Below are 21,334 nucleotides of genomic sequence, written 5' to 3'. Positions count from 1 at the left end.
TTGCTCGAACCCAGGAGGTGAAGGTTGCAGTGAGCCAAGATCGCACCACTGCACTCCAGCCCAGGCAACAGAGCCAGACTCTGTCACACACACACACACACACACACACACACACACACGATACTCTACCAGTAAGTATAATGCAAATATCCCCAAATCTGAAAAATTAAAAATCTGGAACATTTCTTGCACTGACCATTTTGGAAAGTGCATTTTAGATTAGGCATTTTTTTTTCTTTTTGAGACAGGGTCTGGCTCTGTTGCCCAAGCTGGAGTGCAGTGGCCCATTCTTGGCTCACTGCAACCTTCACCTTCCAGGTTCAAGTGATTCTCATGCCTCAGCCTCCCAAGCAGCTGGGATTACAGGTGCCTGCCATGACACCCAGCTAATTTTTGTATTTTGTAGAGATGGGGTTTCACCTGTTAGGCTGATCTCGAACTCCTGACCTCAAGTGATTCACCTACCTTGGCCTTCCAAAGTGCTGGGATTACAGGCGTGAGCCACTGCACCCGGCCAATAATGCATTTTGGCTACTCAACCTGTATAATGTGTTTCATTGCAAATCGGTATAATTTAGTTTTAGTCATGGCTTTGTTAACTCAGGCTTATATAATTCATGGAATAGTATCAACTGACTCTTCTAAGCAGCGAGCCTTCTCCCGTGTGCTGATGAGGCAGTAATCTGTGTGAAGAGTGCCCACTTTGAGCCAGGGGCTGGGGCCAGCAGCAAACGGGGGGCTCACATCCCAAAGAAGACAGACAGGAAGCAGATGTGTATGGAATAATAAGACCATGCTCTGTATTTTGTGTACCACGCATTCAAACTGGATGACCGGGCCATGCTAGTTAGTGTCCTCATTGGCTCCTATTCACCCATGATCTAAATCAAGGGTCCCCAACCCCTGGACCACAGACTGACACTGGTCTGATATTGGATGAGTAAGCAAAGCTTCATCTGTATTTACAGCCTCTCCCCATCTCTCACATTATCGCCCGAGCTCCACCTCCTGTCAGATCAGCGGCAGCATTAGATTCTCAGAGAAGCCCAAACCCTATTACAAACTGCGCATGCGAGCAATCTATGTTGCACGCTCCTTTTGAGAATCTAATGCCTGATAATCTTCCACTGTCTCCCATCACTCCCAGGTAGGATCTCTGGCTGCAGGAAAACAAGAGCTCAGGGCTTCCACTGATTCTCCGCGATGGTGAGTTGTATCATTATTTCATTATATTACAATGTAACAATAATAGAAATAAAGTGCACAATAAATGTCACGCACTTGATCATCCTAAAACCATCACTGTCCCTCCCACCACCTTACCCCTTGTCCATGGAAAAAATGTCTTCAATGAAACCCGTCCCTTGTGCCAAAAAGGGTGGGGACTGCTGCTCTAAATAGTATGAGATGGGCTGGGTGCAGTGGCTCATGCCTGTGATCCCAGGACTTTGGGAGGCTGAGGCGGGTGGATCACATGAGGTCAGGAGTTTGAGACCAGCCTGGTCAACATGGTGAAACCCCGTCTCTACTAAAAATACAAAAATTAGCCGGGCGTGGTGGCAGGCGCCTGTAGTCCCAGCTACTCGGGAGGCTGAGGCAGGAGAATCGCTTGAACCCGGGAGGCAGAGGTTGCAGTGAGCTGAGATCACGCCATTGCACTCCAGCCTGTGTGACAGAGTGAGACTCCATTAAAAAGAAAAAAAATAGGCCAGGCGCGGTGGCTCACGCCTGTAATACCAGCACTTTGGGAGGCCCAGGAGGGCGGATCACAAGGTCAGGAGATCGAGACCATCCTGGCTAACATGGTGAAGCCACGTCTCTACTAAAAATACAAAAAATTATCTGGGCTTGGTGGCGGGCGCCTGTAGTCCCAGCTACTTGAGAGGCTGAGGCAGGAGAAAGGCATGAACCCGGGAGGCGGAGCTTGCAGTGAGCTGAGATCGCGCCACTGCACTCCAGCCTGGGAGACAGAGCAAGACTCCATCTCAAAAAAAAAAAAAAAAAAAAAAAAAAAAAAGAGTATGAGATGGCCGAACATACAACATGTGACATTGGGTGGGTGAGATCTACAGTTTAGTGCTCACTTATTCTCACACAATGACGGGAGGAGGACCCTGTACACCGTGTGAGGCCACACAGGGGTTATACTCGGGAGCACAATGAACAAGCAGGGGCTGTGGGAAGCAGGCTTTGTAGTAACAAGAGGGTGAGGCAGCCCATGGTTCTCCTGGGAGGATGTGATTGGCTTGTTTATTTCTTTTTTTTTTTTTTTTTTTTTGAGATGGAGTCTTGCTCTGTCACCCAGGCTGGAGTGCAGCAGTGGCACAATCTCGACTCACTGCAAACTCCACCTCCTGGGTTCAAGTGATTCTCCTGCCTCAGCCTCCTGAGTAGCTGGGATTACAGGTGTGCACCACCACACCTGGCTAGTTTTTGTATTTTTAGTAGAGATGAGGTTTCACCATGTTGGCCAGGCCGTTCTTGAACTCCTGGCCTCAGGTGATCCACCCGCCTCGGCCTCCCAAAGTGCTGGGATTACAGTCATGAGCCACCGCACCTGGGCATGGCTTGTTTCAATAACTTCTCAGCAGCTAGGGAAGTGAAGTCTGTGGCTGATGGGTGGGGAGCAGCTGGTCTGGTTGCTTGGTGAGACAGCCAGGTGGAGAGCAGCTTCTCTTGCCAGGCAGGGGGCATATTTGGCGAGAGTAGCTGAACAGTCAGTCGGTCAGGTCCTGTGTGGCTCAACCATGCTAAGGCAGTACTGACATTTTAGACCTTACAACACGGGCAGGCAGGGAAGGCACCTCGGGGCTAACCCTGAAGGTGGAGGAGAGCAGCCGGTCTTGTGATGCCACGGGGAGTGCATCCCAGGCAGAGGGGACAGCTGGCACCTTGGCCTGAGATGGTGGTGGTGGCTGGGGGTCTGATGTATCTCAGAAGCCAGTGTGGCCAGAGCCCAATAGTCAAGGGGGAAGCGGAGGGGTCAAAGGCTGGCCTGGAGGCTGAGGAGTGGAGGTTGGCTTGGGTAGGAGTCAGAGTTGGCCTGGAGGGGTGGCATGGGGCAAACTCCGATGATGAGGGTGAGATCAGACGCTGCTTCTTGGTGCCAGATTTTTGCACTTCCATGAGAATTTAGCAGCCTGTTTGGGGTTGGCCTGGTCTGAGCTTGGAGGCAGGCAGCTCCTCCTCTTCTCCAGGCAGGAGAGACGGCTACTCAATCCACTCCAGCCCCTGCGCGCGTGCACGCGCGCACACATACACACACACACCCCAACACACCATCATCAGTTACGTCTCCTCTGGGTTGTGTGCTCAATGGCAGCAGGTCCTGTATGTCCCGGGGTCCTCACTGCCCAGCCCAGGGCTTGGTGCTGCCTGGGTGATCAGTGTTGGGTCCAAAGGCTGTGGACAGGGCTGAGAAGCCCCCAGAGGACCCACATCCCTAGGAGCAGGGAGGGGGCAAGAGAAGCTTCCCTTGAGTTTCCTGGAAGGATCAGGAGTTGGACTGGCGAAGGAGGCAGGTAGAGGAAGACAGAGATTAGGCAGAAGCAGGCAGTGGAGTGAGAACACGGTGTTGGAGGAACTAGGCTGAGGTCTCTGCCATCAAAGCCAGAGTTTAGATTTGGTCTCAATAAATGGGAAGCCCTGGCTGGCTGTGGTGGCTCACACCTGTAATCCCAGCACTTTGGGAGGCTGAGGAGGAAGGATCATTTGAGCCCAGAGTTCCAAGACCAGCCTGGGCAACACAGTGCGACTCCGTTTCTAAAAAAATATATATATATAAAAATTAGCTGGGTGTGGGCTTGCACCTGTAGTCCCAGCTACTCTCCAGGAGTTTGAGGCTGCAGTGAGCTGTGACTGCACCACTAAATTCCTGCCTGGGCCACAGAGCAAAACTCTGGTCTCAAAACATAAAAATAAAACGTAAAATAAACAGGGAGCCCCGAGGATTCCGGGCAGGAGGGGGTGTGGTCAGCACTGGAATTTTAGAAGGAGGGCAGCTGGTAGCTGGGGGAAGGGGGTTCCACACTGGAGGGAGAGGATCCAGGACTTGGACATGGTATAGGATGTGCCGCCTGCCAGTGGGACCTAGGACAGCAGGACCATCGCTGAGATGGCCACACGGGGAGGGGCAGGAGGGGACACCCTGCTCTTGGAGAGAAAGGGGGTGCCCATCCACCCCTGCTGTATGGGAGGGAAAGGGGGACTCTGAGGCCCAGAAAGAGAGGGGACGGGCCCAAGGGATCTGTGGACAGTGGGGGTAGGGGAGAGGGGAGAAGAGAGCACAGATAGGGGCCTGGGGCAGATGTGGGTCTGGAAGGTTCGACCCCTGGTTAGACTGTTTCCCCAAAGGGTCCTCTGCTCCTCGGGCTGTACGCACTGCACTGGGCACCAGATACAGACCAGGGCTTGGGGCACGGCGGCCCCTGTGGGATCGGGGTTGCAGGCGGCGTCCAGACCCAGCGGCCCCTGGGGAGGGGCGGGCCCGGGGAGGGGGCCATAAGGGGGTGGCTGGGGACGGAGGGAGGGAGAGGTCAGGGAAGGGGCAGGTTCCGAGTGGACGCTGGGTGGAGAGGAGAGGGAGAGTGGGGGCGGTGGGGGGTCGGGTCCGAGGCGGGGCTGGTGGGGTGGGGGGAATCCGGGGTCTAATCCGGGTAGGGGGCGAGGAGGCGGGTTCGGGAGGAATCGGGCAGGGCCCGGGTGAGTCCGGGGAGTAGGTGAGGGGACGATCCCCGGAAGGGATCGGGGCGGGTCGGGGTCCGGAGATGGGCGGAGCAGGCGTCCCGGGAGGGTGCGCCCAGGAGCGGGGCGAGCCGGGCGAGCGGGGCGAGCGGGGCGGGCCCGGAGACGAGGCGGGTCCGGGGAGGGGGCTGGCCCGGGGCTGCCCCAGCTTGGCCGGGCGCGGAGCGGGGCGCATGGCGCCGGGCGCACTGCGCGGGGGCTGCAAACAAAGGGCCCCCGGCAGCGGCGCGAGGACGGCCGCGCTCGGACCCTGGCCCTGGCCCAGCCCTGGCCCGGCCCCCTCCCTAGGCCCAGCGCCCCCCAGGAGCCGAAAAATGAGCAGCGCCCTGCTCTGGCCGTTGCTCCCGCTACTGCTGCTGTCGGCGCGGGACGGCGTGCGCGCCGCGCAGCCTCAGGCCCCGTGAGTATCATCCGGCGACAGAGGAGGTCGGTCGCCTTCTGGGGTGGGGGTCGCGGGGACCGGCTCAGAGGGTTGCAGAGACCTGCCCAAGGCCACACAGCCTCCGCGCTGGGCTGGACCTGGCCTCTTGTTCCCGAATCGTCTTGAGGAGGGGGCGCCCTAAAGTTTCTGAAGTGGCTCTGTGGAGGTACAGGGACTCCCAAAAGCTAAAGGTGCTGAGGTCAGCTCCCCCCGCCCCACCTCGCCCCCTTCGTGTGACCCGGGCTGTCATCTTGGGTGGCGATTTCCAGTTGTCCAAGGCATGAAGGTAAGAGGCGCGTCTCGGCTGAGAAGTGGGAGGAGAGTGCGAAGGGGCAGTTTCCCGTGGGTGGGCGTGGTGAGGGGGGAGGAAGTGTTTGTTTTGCTTCTACATTTTTCTAGAGGTTTGCTTGCAGGCTTCTGGTGGGTTGACAGCGGGGAGAAGGCGAATTAACTAGCTGCTGGGGAGAACTCCTAAGTTGGCTTCACAGAGAATATTTCTAAACCTGGCAAGTTCGGGTGAGCTCTGCAGGGCTGCGGGTTCAGGGGGGCTGCCCTGGTCTGCACAAGACCAGCCTTTTAGTCCAGCTGGGCGTTTAGGAGGCGGCTTGTTCAAGCAGCCCTTGTTTAGGAGTTTCCAGAAAACTGGTAAGCAGTGAGACTAGGTGGGTGTCGTTATTTGCAGTGAGTACTTGGTCCTTGCTGGTCACAGTTTTAAAAGCAAGACAGTCTACTGCGCTCTGAGCATCCAGACTTTCCTCTCCTAGGCTTCGTGAAATCGGAACCCTGCAAATTTTCATCCTGATGCTTCTTTCAAAGCTGGCATCCCTTAGAATAGTGGTTCTCAGCCCTGGGTGGGGCGGGGCGGGGGGGGATTTTTGTCTCCCTGAGGCCATTGGGAAATGTCTGGAGGTATTTTTGTTGGTCACAAATAGGGGGAGGCATTTGGTGTTGGCATTAAGTGGGTGCAGGCCAGGAATGCTGGTAAACAGCTTTCGATGCGTAGGTCAGCTTCCACTGCAAGTAATGACGCATCCCCACATGATAGACCTTGGCTCCAATGAGAGACCCTGCCTTATACAGAGGTTTTTGTTTGTTTGTTTGTTGGGTTTGTTTTTGTTTTTGTTTTGAGACGGAGTTTTACTCTTGTTGCCCAGGCTGGAGTGCAATGGCATGATCTTGGCTTACTGAAACCTCTGCCTCCCAGGTTCAAACGACTCTCCTGCCTCAGCCTCCCGAGTAGCTGGGATTACAGGCGTGTGCCACCACACCTGGCTAATTTTTTGTATTTTTAATAGAGATGGGGTTTCTTCATGTTAGTCAGGCTGTTCTGGAACTCCTGACCTCAGGTGATCCACCCACCTCAGCCTCCCAAAGTGCTGGGATTACAGGCGTGAGTCACCGTGCCTGGCCCGTTGGAGAGTTTTAAACAGTTCTCCAGGGCGTTTTCCTCTGACTAAAGTCACCCTGTGATCTTACCATCTGTTAAGTGACGTGGAATCCCTGTGCTGAGAGACACACTGGGGAAGAGACGTCCCCAAATGACCGACCTGGGATTCCAGATTAGCTGGGCTCTAAGCCAGGGGCATGGTTCACCCAGCCCAAAGGATCTTGTTTTAGGAATAGCTCTGGATGCCCGCTTCTGTGACCTGAGAGATTTTTGTGTGAGGAATCTCTGATCCCAGAAAGCAGCATAGCTTTGTAGTTGTAAGAGCAGTACTGTCTACACTGACCCGGACATCACTTTCCCCAATCTGGGACCTTCTGAGACCAGCAGGATGAGAAGCCAGTGTTGGCCCAGATGCTAGGGGTGGGTCAGGTGTGATAGTGAATGGCTGGCAAGCATCCCAACAGCTGGAAACAGCTGCAACTTCTGAATGGCAGGGAAACTTAATTTGGTGATGTCAGGTTCTCTGGGCAGTTGGATGAAGGACTTGAACCCGTATTGTCAGGAGTTTCAAAGGTGACCAAGCAAAATGAACACGTATTCCTCACTCTCTCTTCTACACTCACCACGTACTATATGTGAGGCCCGTCTAAGCTCTAGGGATCAGCTGGGAGCCAGACAGAAAGAGTATGCCCCTTTTAAAGGATGCCACATTTCTGTGCTGGAGCTGGACAGGACACCTGAACAGAGTAATTACATGTCTTGGTCAGTGCTGGAGTTATGTAATACACAGCACATACCTAGGGTCTTGCAAACTCCAGTTGGTGCTAGAGTTGGACAGCACATGGGTGATCCCAGGGGACTGAACTCTGGTAATTATTCAAGGCAGATGGAGCACACTATGATTGCAGGGTCAGTGGACACTGTGGCCAGGGCTGCAGTAAACAACCCAAACCCATTGTTTATGTGCATGAAACAACACAAACCCACTGCGTCTTTTGAGATTCAAAATTTGTAATGATGTTTTCATGAAGTTTGGTTTATCAGTGAGTTATTTTATGGATCTTACTTTTGGTATCTCACTCAAGAAATCTTTGCCTAATCTAAGCACGCAATGACTTTCTCCTTTGTTTTCTTCTAGTGCTTCTACAAATTTTACTTCTTCAATTTAGATCTGTTACTAAGATTAACTTTGAGTTAATCTAATTGCATGGTGTGAGGTAATGATCTCAATTCATCTTTTTGCATGTGGATGTTGGGTTGTTCTAGAGACATTATTGAGGCCAGGTGCAGTGGGCCTGTAATCCCAGCACTTTGGGAGGCCAAGGCGGGCGGATCACTTGAGGTCAGGAGTTCAAGACCAGCCTGGCCAACATGGTGGAACCCAGTCTGTACCAAAAATGCAAAAATTAGCCGGGTGTGGTGGTGCATGCTTGTAGTCCCAGCTACTCTGGAGTCTGAGGCAGGAGAATCCCTTGAACCCAGGAGGTGGAGGGTATAGTGAGCTGAGATCACACCACTGCACTCCAGCCTGGACAACAGAGCAAGACTCAGTCTCAATTAAAAATAAATAAATAAATAAATAAATAAAAGAAAATATTGAAATGAAAATGTCTCCTAATCTCATTGCGTGGTCCAGTTTCCCCCTTTACCCTCTTTTCTTCTGATTTCCATCATTCTACATGGTTGCAACTGTGGTGCCTTTGCTATAATGCTCTTGGTGATCGTGGGGACACTGTAAGCATTTCATGAGGTTACAGGGCCTTTGTAATTTTCCATGGAAGGCTGCAGATACTGGGAGACAGGAGCTCAGGTGGGGAGGACCTGGGCCCTTAGGTCAGGTCCCCTAAGGACACCCCAGCGCCCTCTTCTGCCCGGCTGTGTGATCTGGTGCATGTTCCTATTCTTCTGAAGCATCAACTTCCCGTTGGGAAACGGGGGGTAATGCTTCCCTTCCAGAGATGACTTCATAGTCAATCAGAAGATTTTAGGAAAGAGAGGCCTGCTTCGATTCCATTGTTTTCAGAGCTCTTTTTGTTTGAGGTCCTATGGTTTGTTTTCAGGGTTTGTTCTTAAAATGAATGTTGCAAAGAAGCCCTTTGCTTCTTTTTATCGAGTTCTGGAGTCTGGCTGCCTGAGTTAGAATCCTGGTCTGTCACTGTTGGGGCTGGTGACTTGACTTCTCTGGGGTTTCCTTTCTGACTTTCTAAATGAGGCTGATGTCAGCACTTCTCACGGTGGTGGGGGAGGGGGTGCACCACGAGGACGAAGTGGGATCCTGCCGGTTACCTGGCTTGTGGAGGAGACTATTTCAGACAGTGGGCATGACATGTGCAAAGGTCCTGGGCCAGAAGGGCCGGGCGTGGTGGATCACACCTCTAATCCCAGAACTTTGGGAGGCTGAGGAGGGTGGATCATTTGAGGTCAGGAGTTTGAGATCATCCTGGCCAACATGGCAAAACCCTGCCTCTACTAAAAAGACAAAAATTAGCCGGCCATGGTGGCAGGCACCTATAATCTCAGCTACTTGGGAGACTGAGGCACGAGAATCCCTTGAACCCGGGAGGTGGAGGTTGTAGTGAGCCGAGATCATGCCACTGCACTCCAGCCTGGGGGACAGAGCAACACTCTGTCTCCAGGGGAAAAAAAAAAAAAGGTCCTGGGGCAGAAGGAAGTAGCTGAGTCAACAGGCTGGAGGCCCGAATAGAGAGAGTAAGGGTGTGTGCGATGCTGAAAAATCCAGTGAGGCCAGATTCTTACTCAGCATGGGGACTTCAGAGGTGAATGAGCCAATCCATGGACTCAAGAACTGATTGGGGGGCACAGACTCCTAGAACATCAGTGCCAGCCAGGTGTGGTCAGCAAAAGGCAGGAGTCCGCTGCAGGGAGAGCCCTGACCTAGCTGTGGTGGCAGCGAGGCCAGGGGGCTGGGGGTGAGAACTTCACCTCGAATCTCCTTTCCTGCAGGGGTTACTTGATCGCAGCTCCCTCTGTTTTTCGCGCGGGCGTGGAGGAAGTCATCAGCGTGACCATCTTTAACTCCCCAAGGGAAGTCATGGTCCAGGCTCAGCTGGTGGCCCAGGGTGAGCCGGTGGTGCAGAGCCAGGGAGCCATCCTGGGTAGGTCCCTTGGGTGCCAGACCAGGACTTCCCCTTCTTTTGCAAAGTGGAGCCACTTGCTGGCCTTCAGGGCTGGGGCAGTGTGGGTGTTGCTTTGCTTCCCTTCTGCCCTAAATCCCCAGGGGCATGAGAGGGAGGGAGGGAGGACAGGTTTCATTCTCCTCATTCTACAGATGGAGAGAGTAAAGCCCAGGATGGGCAGTTCAGCTCATGGGTCCTCAGCAGCCCTGGTTCTGTGGGTGCAGATCTGGGCAGAGCGGGGGCACCCACGTGTGTCAGATTTGACCAGAGGTGGGACAGGGGACCTGGAGGAGATCACGTGACCCCCCTCCGACCTTTTTTTGGGTTTCCAGCACACCTGAACCATTAGACTCAGACCTGGGCTCACAGGCCTGTTACTAAGTGCAGCTCAGACCCTCAGCCAGTCTGTCCCCCTCACTCCTTGGTCAAATGCAGACAGCAACAGCCGCAGCTTCCCGGTCAAGATAGTGAATACAGATCCCTGGCTCAGAAAGCTGTAATCTCCTAGGGGAGGTAGACTCATTCCTCATGCTGAGAATGATGTAGCCACAGACAAGGCCAGGGGCTCCAAGGCCCGTGAAACAGCACTTGTCTCTTAGGGAGGTGTGGCCAGAGAAGGTGGAAATGTGGAAGCTTCTAGAACCTTCTAGAAGCCCTTCTAGTCCTGGAAGAACCAGGTACTCCTGACTTGGGTGGCTAGCCAACTGAAACCCAACTCCAGTTGGCTTCTGCAACAGTTTGTGGTCTCTCATACCTAGAAAGAAAGTCCACTGGTATTGCTGGCCAGCTTCTTGCCCTACCTCCTGATGCAACCAGGTCTCTCCTTAAGAGCAGGGGAAGCACCAGTTTCCCAAGATAGCTGGATAAAGTCCCAGGATTCCCTCTGATTGGCCTATCTTGGTTCGTGTGCTCAACCCTGAGCCAATCACTATGACCAGAGGGGAAGGCCTATGCTGATTGGTTCATTTTGGGTCATGTGCTCAGCCCTGAACCAATCACTGTGACCAGGGGGAAGGCCTATGCAGATTGGCTCAGAGTCCCAGGAAGGTGGATGGAGAGCTTAGGAGCCACATGGATTGTGTGCTGGGCAGATAGCTTGTCCAAGGAAATTGAAGATCTGTTAGCAGGAAATGGGATAATCGTTGCTGGGAGGCAAAAATAATAGATACCTAATTGAGTCCTGGAGGCCAGAAACCTAGTACAGTAGCACAAATTATTTAGTGTGGGTAGCAGAGTGAGGTGATGGGAGAACAGTCAGGTCCACTGGGGACCTCAGTCCCCTGTTCTTTCTCTCCACCGTTCTCCTTGTTCCTCTCCCCTGGTGTTTTCCCATTACTCGCCTCACAGCTTACTTTGGACAGGAGGCAGGGGTGAAGTAAATCAAGTACTTAGGCAGGCCAGCTTTCCCCTGAATAGCTCAGCTTTGTCCATTCCCTCTGGCCTTCAGCTTGTGCCAGCTTGGAGGAAACCTCTGGCTTCTGCCAGTCCCAGCCTGGCCCAGGCCAGGCCAGGCCAGCATGACCCAGGGTGTGTTTGTCCACATGAAACCCCTTTGGGTTAAGAAAGTTTGTGGTTTGTGAGGCTGCAGCTCAGGGAGGCAGGGCAACACAGCTCTTGATTTAACTTTTTTCATTTTATTTTCGTTTTTAGATAAAGGGACAATCAAACTCAAGGTAAGCTGTTAATTTTTAAAATCATAAACCTGACCTTGGAAATAAAGAATTGAATTGGGCCGGCCGTTGTGGCTCACGCATGTAATCCCAGCACTTTGGGAGGCCGAGGTGGGTGGATCACCTGAGGTCAGGATTTCGAGATCAGCCTGGGCAACACGGTGAAACCCCGTCTCTGCTAAAAATACAAAATTAGCCGGGCGTGGTGGCACATGCCTGTAATCCCAGCTACGCGGGAGGCTGAGGCAGGAGAATTGCTTGAACCTGGGAGGCGGAGGATGCTGTGAACCGAGATTGCACCATTGCACTCCAGCCTGGGCAACAAGAGTAAATCTCCGTCTCACCAAAAAAAAAAAAAAGAAAGAAAAGGAAATTAAAAAAAAAAAAAGAATTGAATTGTGATGGAATAAGAGAAATTGCATGTGTTGCGAGAAAAATCATTTTTAAAAAAGAGATGTAAAAAATGAATAATGATTCTGGGTGCCATGCTCACACCTGTAATCCCAGCACTTTGGGAGGCTGAGGTGGGTGGATCTCTGGAGCCCAGGAATTCAAGGCGCGCCTGGAAAACATGGTAAAATCCTGTCTCTACAAAAAAAAAATACGAAAATTATCCATTAGCTAGGCATGGTGGTGCACACCTGTTCTCACAGCCACTTGGGAGGCTGAGGTAGGAGGATTGCTTGAGACTGGGAGGTTGAGGCTGCAGTGAACTATGATCGCACCACTGCACCCCAGCCTGGGCAACAGAGTGAGACCCTATTTAAAAAAAAAAAAAAAAAGAATGAAATTTAGAAAAGGAGAAATCCACTGATAATCCAGTTTTCATACTTTTCACTTTCTCATGTTTTCCACACATTCTTGTTCATGCACATACATTTTCTTTTCATAGTTTCAGTTAAAGGACAGACACCATTGGCCAGGCGCAGTGGCTCGTACCTGTAATCCTAGCACTTTGGGAGGCTGAGGCAGGTGGATCACCTGAGGTCAGGGGTTCGAGACCAGCCTGGTCAACATGGCAAAACCCCATCTCTACTAAAAATACAAAAGTTAGCTGGGCATGGTGGTGCACACCTGTAATCCCAGCTACTCGGGGGGCTGAGGCAGGAGAGTTGCCTCAACCTGGGGGACGGAGGTTGCAGTGAGCCAAGATCTCACCACTTCACTCCAGCCTGGGCGACAGAGTGAAACTCCATCTCAAAAAACAAAACAAAACAAAAAAACACCGTGATGTTTCCTATTCCCTCTTATCACACTGTTGTAAGCAACTTACATGTTTCCAAGTCTCTGTAATTGGAATTTCCATTTTATTGTGAGCAACATCCTATTGCACCCCTCTTAAATATCAATTTGCTAAGCCCCCAGCTTGTACAGGTTAGATTTTTTTTTTAGATTGTTTCCGTTTTTTTTTTTTTTCTTTTTCTTTTTTTTTTTTTTTGAGATGAAGTCTCACTCTGTCATCCAGGCTGGAGTGCAATGGTACAATCTCAGCTCACTGCAACCTCTGCCCTCCAGTTTCAAGCGATTCTCGTGCCTCATCTTCCCGAGTAGCTGGGACCTCAGGCACGCACCATCACGACTGGCTAATTTTTTTTTTTTTTTTTTTTTTTTTGTATTTTTAGTAGAGATGGGGTTTTACCATGTTGGCCAGACTGGTCTGAAACTCCTGACCTTAAGTGATCCACCCACCTTGGCCTCCCAAAGTGCTGAGATTACAGGCATGAGCCACTCGCCTGGGCTGTTTTCAGTGTTTTGATACTGTAATCCGTAAGTCACCAGAATGTTTTTATGTAAAGCTGTATTGGCATTCTGGATGCCTTCTTTAGGCTAAACAGCCAAATTGAAAAATTACCAGCAGGACACAAGCCTCTCACTGGGTCTTGCTGTGTGCTGGAATACACAGCAGTACTCGTTCACGGAACCACCTGCAGTACATTAGGGATCAAATTTCTCCACTGCCTCTCAGACATTGAATATTGTTATTTTTAAATTATTATATGTACCAAACTGTGTAAATAATTTTATGACATGGGTTTTCAAACTGGAGTCCTTGGATTTCAGATATTATGTAAGCCCTGAAATTGTGGCATTTGGGGGGTTAGCTATTCCTTAACTTTTACCACATGCTCAAAGGAGTCTATGAATGAATGGGCTAAATTGAGAATTATTTTAAATTATAATGCACCCATCTCCATTGATCAGAATGGAGGCTGAGGTAGTTCCTTTTGTATGAGGTATACCACTAGTGCCTAATTGCTGCGGGGCAGTGGTCTTCCTGCCTTACTTTTTTTTTTTAAGCAGTCTTGCTTTTTCTCCCAAGCTGGAGTGCAGTGATGCAATCTTGGCTCACTGCAACCTCTGCTTCCCGGGTTCAAGTGATTCTCCTGCCTCAGCCTCCCCAGTAGCTGGGATTACAGGTGTGCACCACCAAGCCCAGCTAATTTTTTTGTGTTTTTAATAGAGATGGGGTTTCATCATGTTGGCCAGGCTGATCTCGAACTCCTGACCTCAGGTGATCTGCCCACCTCAGCCCTCCCAAAGTGTTGGGATTACAGTTGTGAGCCACAGCACCTGGCTTCTCTGTTATGTTTGATGATAGAACCCTTTCTCTAAGGCAGCAGTTCTCACTCAGGGGTGCTTTTGCCCTACAGGGAACATTTTGTAAAGTCTGGAGATATTTTTGGGTGTCACAGCTGGGGTGGGGGCTGGGCGGTGCCAGGTGCTACTAGCATCTGGTGGGTGGAGGCCACAGCTGCAACTCAACATCTTACAATGTGCAGGATCCCTTACAGCAAAGAAGGATGTGGCCCCAGAAGTCCACATTCAGGAAACCCTGAACCAAAACCCTAGAGCAGCAATCCCCAACCTTTTTGGCACCAGAGACCAGTTTCATGGAAGACAGTTTTTTCCACGGACCAGGGAGCAGAAGAAATGGTTTCAGGATGATTCAAGGGCATTCCATTTATTGCGTGCTTTATTTTTATTATTATTACATTGTAATATGTAATGAAATAATGATATAACTCACCATAACTGAAGAATCAGTACAAGCCCTGAGCTTGTTTTCCTTCAACTAGATGGTCCCATCTGGGGGTGATGTGAGACAGTAACAGATCATCAGGCATTAGATTGTCATAAAGAACACTCAATCTAGACCCCTCCCATGCACAGTTCACAATAGGGTTCACAATCCTATGAGAATCTAATGCTGCCGCTGATCTGATGGGAGGCAGAGCTTAGGCAGTAATGTGAGCGATGGGGAGCGGCTGTAAATACAGATGAAGGTTCATTTGCTCACCCACTGCTCACCTCCTGCTATGTAGCCCCGTTCCTAACAGGCCACTGACTGCTACCAGTCTGTGGCCCAGGGGTTGAGTGTCCCTGCCCTAGGGCTTCAATACCTACAGAAGCATAAGGAAAAAAGAGAAAAAAAAAAGACCCTAGAGCTCCCTTTCCTGGCTTCCTGTGATTAGATATCTTTCCCTCCCTCCCTCCCTCCCTTCCTTCCTCTCTCTCTCTCCTGCCTTTCCTGACTTTGTGTGATTAGATTTCTCTCTCTCTTTCTCTCTTTTTGGAGACAGTCTTGCTCTGTCGCCCAGGCTGGAGTGCAGTGGCACGATCTCAGCTCACTGCAACCTCTGCCTCCTGGGTTCAAGTGATTTTCCTGCCTCAGCCTCCTGAGTAGCTGGGACTACAGACGCCCCCCACCATGCCCAGCTAATTTTTGTATTTTCAGTAGAGATAGAGTTTCATCATGTTGGCTACTGTGGTCTCAAACTCCTGACCTCAAGTGATCCACCTGCCTCAGCCTCCCAAAGTGCTGGCATTACAGGTGTGAGCCACTGCACCCAGCCTAGATCTGCTTTCTTATGAGTCAGGAAGCCATTTCCCTGGAGCAGGTGTTAAGATGATGTGCAGTCCCTGGCCACCACACATTAGAAGACACTCTTCACAGCACAGATGCTGGGAATTTGTAAGAGAGACTAACAAAGGGTTGTATAATTCTGGGAGAGGGGCCAAGGGCTCTTAAGACTAGACTTGAGATTCCCAAGAAAGATGCTTAAGATCCTTAGCATTTGGCCAGGCACAGTGACTCGTGCCTATAATCCTAGCTACTTGGGAGGCTGAAACTGGAGGATCACTTGAGGCCAGGAGTTGGAGACCAGCCTGGGCAACATAGTTGAGAGCCTGTCCCCTGTCTCTACAAACTACAAATAAAAAATTATCTGGGCATAGTGGCCTGCACCTGTAGTCCCAGCTACTCTGTAGGCCGAAGTAGGAGGATTGCTTGAGTCCAGGAGATCGAGATTGCAGTGAGACGTGATCGCACCATAGCACTCTAGTCTGGGCAACAGAGCAAGATCCTGTCTCTAAAAAGGAAAGAAGGCTGGAGGTCCTTCTTGCCTTCTCTCCCTGTGGGAGGCATCCTCTTCCCTGGGAAGGGGTGAAGCTCTAGGGGCTGCCGTTTGGGGTCGGCCCCCTTTATGTGCTCAGCACAGCCTCTTGCCCCCCAGCCTCCCTGTCCCTCCAGCATACGGTCCTCAGCCCCTCCAGTATCTCCCTCCTGCCCATCCTTGCCCTGTTCTTGGGTGGCCGGGACCTTTCCTCCCTCTTCAGCCTTTGGCCAATGCTGAGATATTTCCAGAAACAGGGCCGGGTGAGGATTTTGGGATTGGAGTAGTGGGTGAGGTTTATCGCTTTAGTTGGTCTTGACAGGGAAGCTGCAGTCAGAAGAGACCTCACAGGTCCAGAAGGCTGGTCCTGCGGGTAGCAGGTAGGAGAGGTCCCTCTGAGGCCGTTCAGAGCAGACAGGAGGTGGGTGGCTGGAGAGAGGGCTGGGACGGACCCTGTGTGGCTGCAGAGAGCGGGGGTCCTAGTGCACCCCAACCTCACCCACACAATGGTCATGACAGTGCAGAACTGTGACGATCAGTCAGATAATCTGGTAGATTGCTCCCCGTGATGGTCACCAGGGTCCATCCACCCTTTGAGGGACCACATGAGTAGATGCTGACATAGGGGTCCTCAGAAGAGGAACACCCCACAGTTGGATGGTTTAATTTTTTAATTTTTTTTATTTTTTATTTTTTGAGATGGAGTCTCGCTCTGTCACCTAAGCTGGAGTGCAGCTGTACCATCTCAGCTCACTGCAACCTCTGCCTTCTGGGTTCAAGCGATTCTGCTGCCTCAGCATCCCGAGTCGCTGGGACTATAGGCGCCTGCCATCACACCTGGCTAATTTTTGTATTTTCAGTAGAGACAGGGCTTCGCCATGTTGGCCAGGCTGGTCCTGAACTCCTGACCTCAGGTGATCTGCCCACCTCAGCCTCCCAAAGTGCTGGGATGACAGGCTTGAGCCACTGTGCCCAGCCATTTGGGTGGTTTTAGGAACAGGGGGGTGCATATAGCTCCCCAGGTAATCTGCTGGGAGGTAATGTCCACCTGCTGGGTGCCCAGGGATGGCTGAGAGGGTAGCTATCATCAAACACCGGTCATATAGAGGGAGGTAATATGGTTTGGCTGTGTCCCCACCTAAATCTCATCTTGAATTGTAGCTCCCATAATTTCCACATGTTGTGGGAGGGACCCAGAGGGAGATAATTGAATCATGGGGTGGTTTCCCCCATACTGTTCTCATGGTAGTAGTGAATAAGTCTCACAAGAGCTGATGATTTTATAAGGGTTTCCCCTTTTTGCTTGGCTCTCATTCTCTCTCACCTGCCACCATGTAAGACGTGCCTTTCACCTTTCGCCATGATTGTGAGACCTCCCCAGCCACATGAAACCGTGAGTCCGTTAAACCTTTTTCTTTATAAATTACCCAGTCTCGGGTATGTCTTTATCACCAGTGTGAAAACGGACTAATACAGGAGGCATTACTTTTGTTTGTTTTAAGCATGAAAGGAGCTTTTATGGTGCATGACTCACATGCCAGGGCGTTCTGCCCATCTGCTTAAAAAAAAATAAGAGGACAGCCAGGTGCCATGGCTCACACCTGTAATCCCAGCACTTTGGGAGGCTGAGTCGGGAGGATCACATGAGCCCAGGAGTTTGAGCCCAGCCTGGGCAACATAGTGAGACCCCATCTCTACCAAAAAATAAAATAAAATAAATTAGCTGGGCATGGTGGTGCATGCCTGCAGTCCTGGCTTCTCAGTAGGCTGAGGCAGGAGGATCGCTTGAGCCCAGGAGTTCGAGGCTGTAGTGAGCTCTGATCGCACCACTGGACTCCAGTCTGGCGACAGAGCAAGATATTGTCTCTAAAAACAAAAGCAAGAGAAAGAAAGAAAGAAAGAAGGAAAGAAGGAAGGAAGGAAGAAAGAAAGAAGGAAAGAAGGAAGGAAGGGAGGGAGGGAAGGAATGTGTAGTGTAGGAAGGATGGAAGGAAGGAAGAAAGGAAGGGAGGGAGAGAGGGAGGGAGGGAATGTGTAGTGAAGGAAGGAAGGAAGGAAGGAATTGTGTAGTATGGGCTCCATCCTGAAGACTGAAGTGGGTTTTTTTTTTCTCCCATCTGTGTGGCAAAAAAACAAACCAAACCAACAAAAAAGCCATCTAACCATTCTAAAACATATAATTCCGTGGCATTGACTACATTCACAGGGTTGTGCAATGTCCCCCCATCTAGTTCCAGAACATTTTCATCCTCCGCGAAAGAAGACCCTGTCCCCATCAGTAGTCACTCCCCACTCCCTTCTCCCAGCCCCTAGCAACCACCCATCTAATCCCTGTCTCTGTGGATTGCCTTTTCTGGACAATTCAGATCAATGGATTCATGCACTGTATATGTGTTGTGATTTTTATTTTATTTTATTTTATCTTATTTTATTTTATTTTATTTTTTGAGGCGGAGTCTCACTCTGTCACCCAGGCTGGAGTTCAGTGGTGTGATCTAAGCTCACTGCAACCTCTGCCTCCCAGGTTCAAGTGATTTGTGTGCCTCAGCCTCCAGAGTAGCTGGAACTACAGGCGCCTGCCACACAACCGGCTAATTTTTTTTGTATTTTTTGTAGAGACGGGGTTTCACCCTGTTGGCTGGGCTGGTCTTGAACTTCTGGCCTCAAGCCATCCGCCCGCCTCGGCCTCCCGAAGTGCTGGGATTACAGGTGTGAACCATCGCACCTGGCTTGTGCTGTGACTTTATTTGTATTATTTGTTTATTTATTTTTTTTGGAGACAGAGTTTCACTCTTGTTGCCCAGGCTGGAGTGCAATGTTGCGATCTGGGCTCAATGCAACCTCTGCCTCGTGGGTTCGAGCGATTCTCCTGCCTCGGCCTCCCAAGTAGATGGGATTATAGGCACATGTCACCAGGCCTGGCTAATTTTTTGTATTTTTAGTAGTGATGGGGTTTCACTATGTTGGTCAGGCTGGTCTCGAACTCCTGACCTCAGGTGATCTGCCCACCCCAACCTCCCAAAGTGCTGGGATTACAGGTGTGAGCCATTGCGCTCGGCCTGTGCTGCGATTTTAGAGTGAGGCAAATACAGACACATATACATGATAGATATATCTGGACATGTACATATGTATATCAAGGGATCCAGGTCTCCTTCCACCGCTCACAGGCTGTGAATTCACTTGGCAAGAGGGGAGACAGTTCTTGTAACTCTCCAGTGGTGATGAGAGAAAACAGCTTTGCAACTCTGTTGAGTCAGAAGAGAAGGCTCCATAGCTAGACCAGTGTTTCTCAGCCTCAGCATGGCTGAAAGCTGGGGCAGGCTTGGCACAGTGGCTCACGTCTGTGATCTGAGGCTGAGGTGGGAGGATCGCTTGAGCCCAGGAGTTTGAGACCAGCCTGGGCAATAGAGTGAGACCTTGTCTCTACCAAAAATAAACAAAATAAGCCTGGCTTGGTGGTGCATGCCTGTAGTCCCAGCTCTTTGGGAGGCTGAGATGGGACGATTGCTTGCGCCCAGGAGGCCGAGGCTGCCGTGAGCCATAATTGCACCAGTGCACTCCAGCCTGGGCGACAGAGATAAACCCTGTCTCCAAAAAAAAAAAAAAAAAAAGAAAGAAAGAAAAAAGATATGGCCAGGTGCAGTGGCTCACACCTATAATCCCAGCACTTTGGGAGGCCAAGGCAGATGGATTGCTTGAGCCCAGAAGTTCAAGACCAGCCTGGCCAAGATGGTGAAACCCCGTTTCTACTAAAAACACAAAAATTAGCCGGGCATGGTGATGCACACCTGTAATCCCGTCTACTCAGGAGGCTGAGGTGGGAGAATCACTTGAGCCAGGAGACAGAGGTTGCAATGAGCTGAGATAGTGCCACTACACTCCAGCCTGGGCGACAGAGTGAGACCTTGTCTCAAAAAAAAAAAAAAGAAAAAGATATTTGGGGCAGTTTGCCAAGGGCGTGGGTGTCCTGTGCTCTGTAAGATGTTGAGCAGCCTCTCTATTCCCCTCTCAAGTGACAGTAGCAATCCCCACCCCCAAAGCTATGACACCACAAAACATCTCCAGAAACTGCCAAGTGTCCCCCTGGGGCACAGTCACTCCTGGGGTGAGTTCCCCCTGTTCTAGACCTCCAAACTCCTTTCCCGGTATCTCGGCCCATTCCAGGGTGAATTCTTGTCCCAAAGCTCCTTCCTCTGCCTGCAGGTGCCCACTGGCCTCCGGGGCCAGGCGCTTCTGAAAGTGTGGGGCCGCGGCCGGCAGGCGGAGGAGGGGCCCGTCTTTCACAACCAGACCTCGGTGACCGTGGACGGCTGGGGCGCTTCTGTATTCATCCAGACGGACAAGCCTGTGTACAGACCGCAGCACCGAGGTGAGTGGCTGGCACGGACACAGGGAGGGCTGGTCATGGTCTGGAGATGTCACATGCCTCTCTTCTTTCTTCTAGTGCTCATAAGCATCTTCACCGTCTCTCCAGATCTGAGGCCTGTCAACGAGAAGGTGAGATCAGCTTCTAAAACCGCGGGCCCAGAGCGCACCCACTTGGGACTACCTGGCCAGGGCCACCATCGGAAACGGGTCTTTCTCTCCAGACCTCTTTTCTATTTTCTTTCATGGTTCCATGCCCCCTAAAGAACCCCAGGGAGTTCTTTGTGACAGAGGAAGGCTAGTGGGCATACCTGGCCCACTGCCCCTCAACAAGGAATGCCTTTGAGGGCTTTAGGTAGCCCTGGACTGTCGCTTAATTTTTTTTTCCAAGACCGAGTCTCTCGCTGTATTGCCCAGGCTGGAGTGCAGTGGCACGATCTCGGCTCACTACAACTTTGCCTCCTGAGTTCAAGTGATTCTCTTGCCTAAGCCTCCCTAGTAGCTGGGATTATAGGTGCCCACCACCACGCCTGGGTAATTGTTTTTTCTGTTTTTTTTTTTTTTTTTTTTTTTTGAGACGAAGTCTCGCTCTGTCGCCCAAGCTGGAGTGCGGTAGTGCGATCTTGGCTCACTGCAACCTCTGCCTCCCGGGTTCAAGCAATTCTCCTGCCTTAGCCTCCTGAGTAGCTGGGATTACAGGTGTGCGCCACCATGCCGGGCTGATTTTTGTATTTTTAGTAGAGATGGGGTTTCACCATGTTGGCCAGGCTGGTTTCAAACTCCTGACCTCAGGTGATCCACCCACCTTAGCCTCCTAAAGTGCTGAGATTACAGGTGTGAGCCACTGCACCTGGCCATATTTATGTGCTTTCTGTCTAGCGCTCTCTCTCTGTCCGTATATGCATATATACTTACAAAATTATTTTAATGATAAATAATTTGAGAATAACTTACAGATACTGTGCCTCTCTGGCCCTGAACACTTGTCCTGTATCCTTTAAGAGCAAGGACGTTCTCTTATACAACTCAAGGAGGATCATCACATTTAAAAATTTTGAGGCTGGGCACAGTGTCTCACATCTGTAACCCCAGCACTTTGGGAGGCTGAGGCGGGAAGATCGCCGTGGCCAGGAGTCCGAGACCATTCTGGGCAACATAGCAAAACTGTCTTGACAAAAAATTAAAATAATAAAAATTATCTGAGCATGGTGGCA

The 21,334-nt window shown here is 51.1% G+C and overlaps 1 protein-coding gene across 8 annotated transcripts in view; it reads left to right on the top strand.

Annotated features, from left to right (window-relative positions):
• Window positions 1-4,889: 4,889 nt before the first annotated feature.
• Window positions 4,890-21,334, top strand: part of CPAMD8 (C3 and PZP like alpha-2-macroglobulin domain containing 8) — a 138,366-nt gene continuing 121,921 nt past the window's right edge. For 7 of the 8 annotated variants that reach the window (XR_010125092.1, XM_063658932.1, XM_063658931.1 and 4 more), the window contains exons 1-5: window positions 4,902-5,143; window positions 9,516-9,667; window positions 11,339-11,361; window positions 19,959-20,124; window positions 20,200-20,252. Coding sequence is in view for 7 of the 8 variants with exons in the window: in XM_063658932.1 (XP_063515002.1) it covers window positions 4,917-5,143; window positions 9,516-9,667; window positions 11,339-11,361; window positions 19,959-20,124; window positions 20,200-20,252 (621 nt within the window). In the remaining variant the exon portion in view is untranslated. Of the gene's footprint in view, window positions 5,144-9,515; window positions 9,668-11,338; window positions 11,362-19,958; window positions 20,125-20,199; window positions 20,253-21,334 lie in introns of all 8 variants that reach the window. The other variant, XM_054465910.2, reaches the window with a different exon arrangement.

This window comes from Pongo pygmaeus, chromosome 20 (assembly GCF_028885625.2).
Source record: "Pongo pygmaeus isolate AG05252 chromosome 20, NHGRI_mPonPyg2-v2.0_pri, whole genome shotgun sequence".
NCBI lineage: Eukaryota > Metazoa > Chordata > Mammalia > Primates > Hominidae > Pongo > Pongo pygmaeus.
This window is presented reverse-complemented; position numbering and strand designations above follow the sequence as displayed.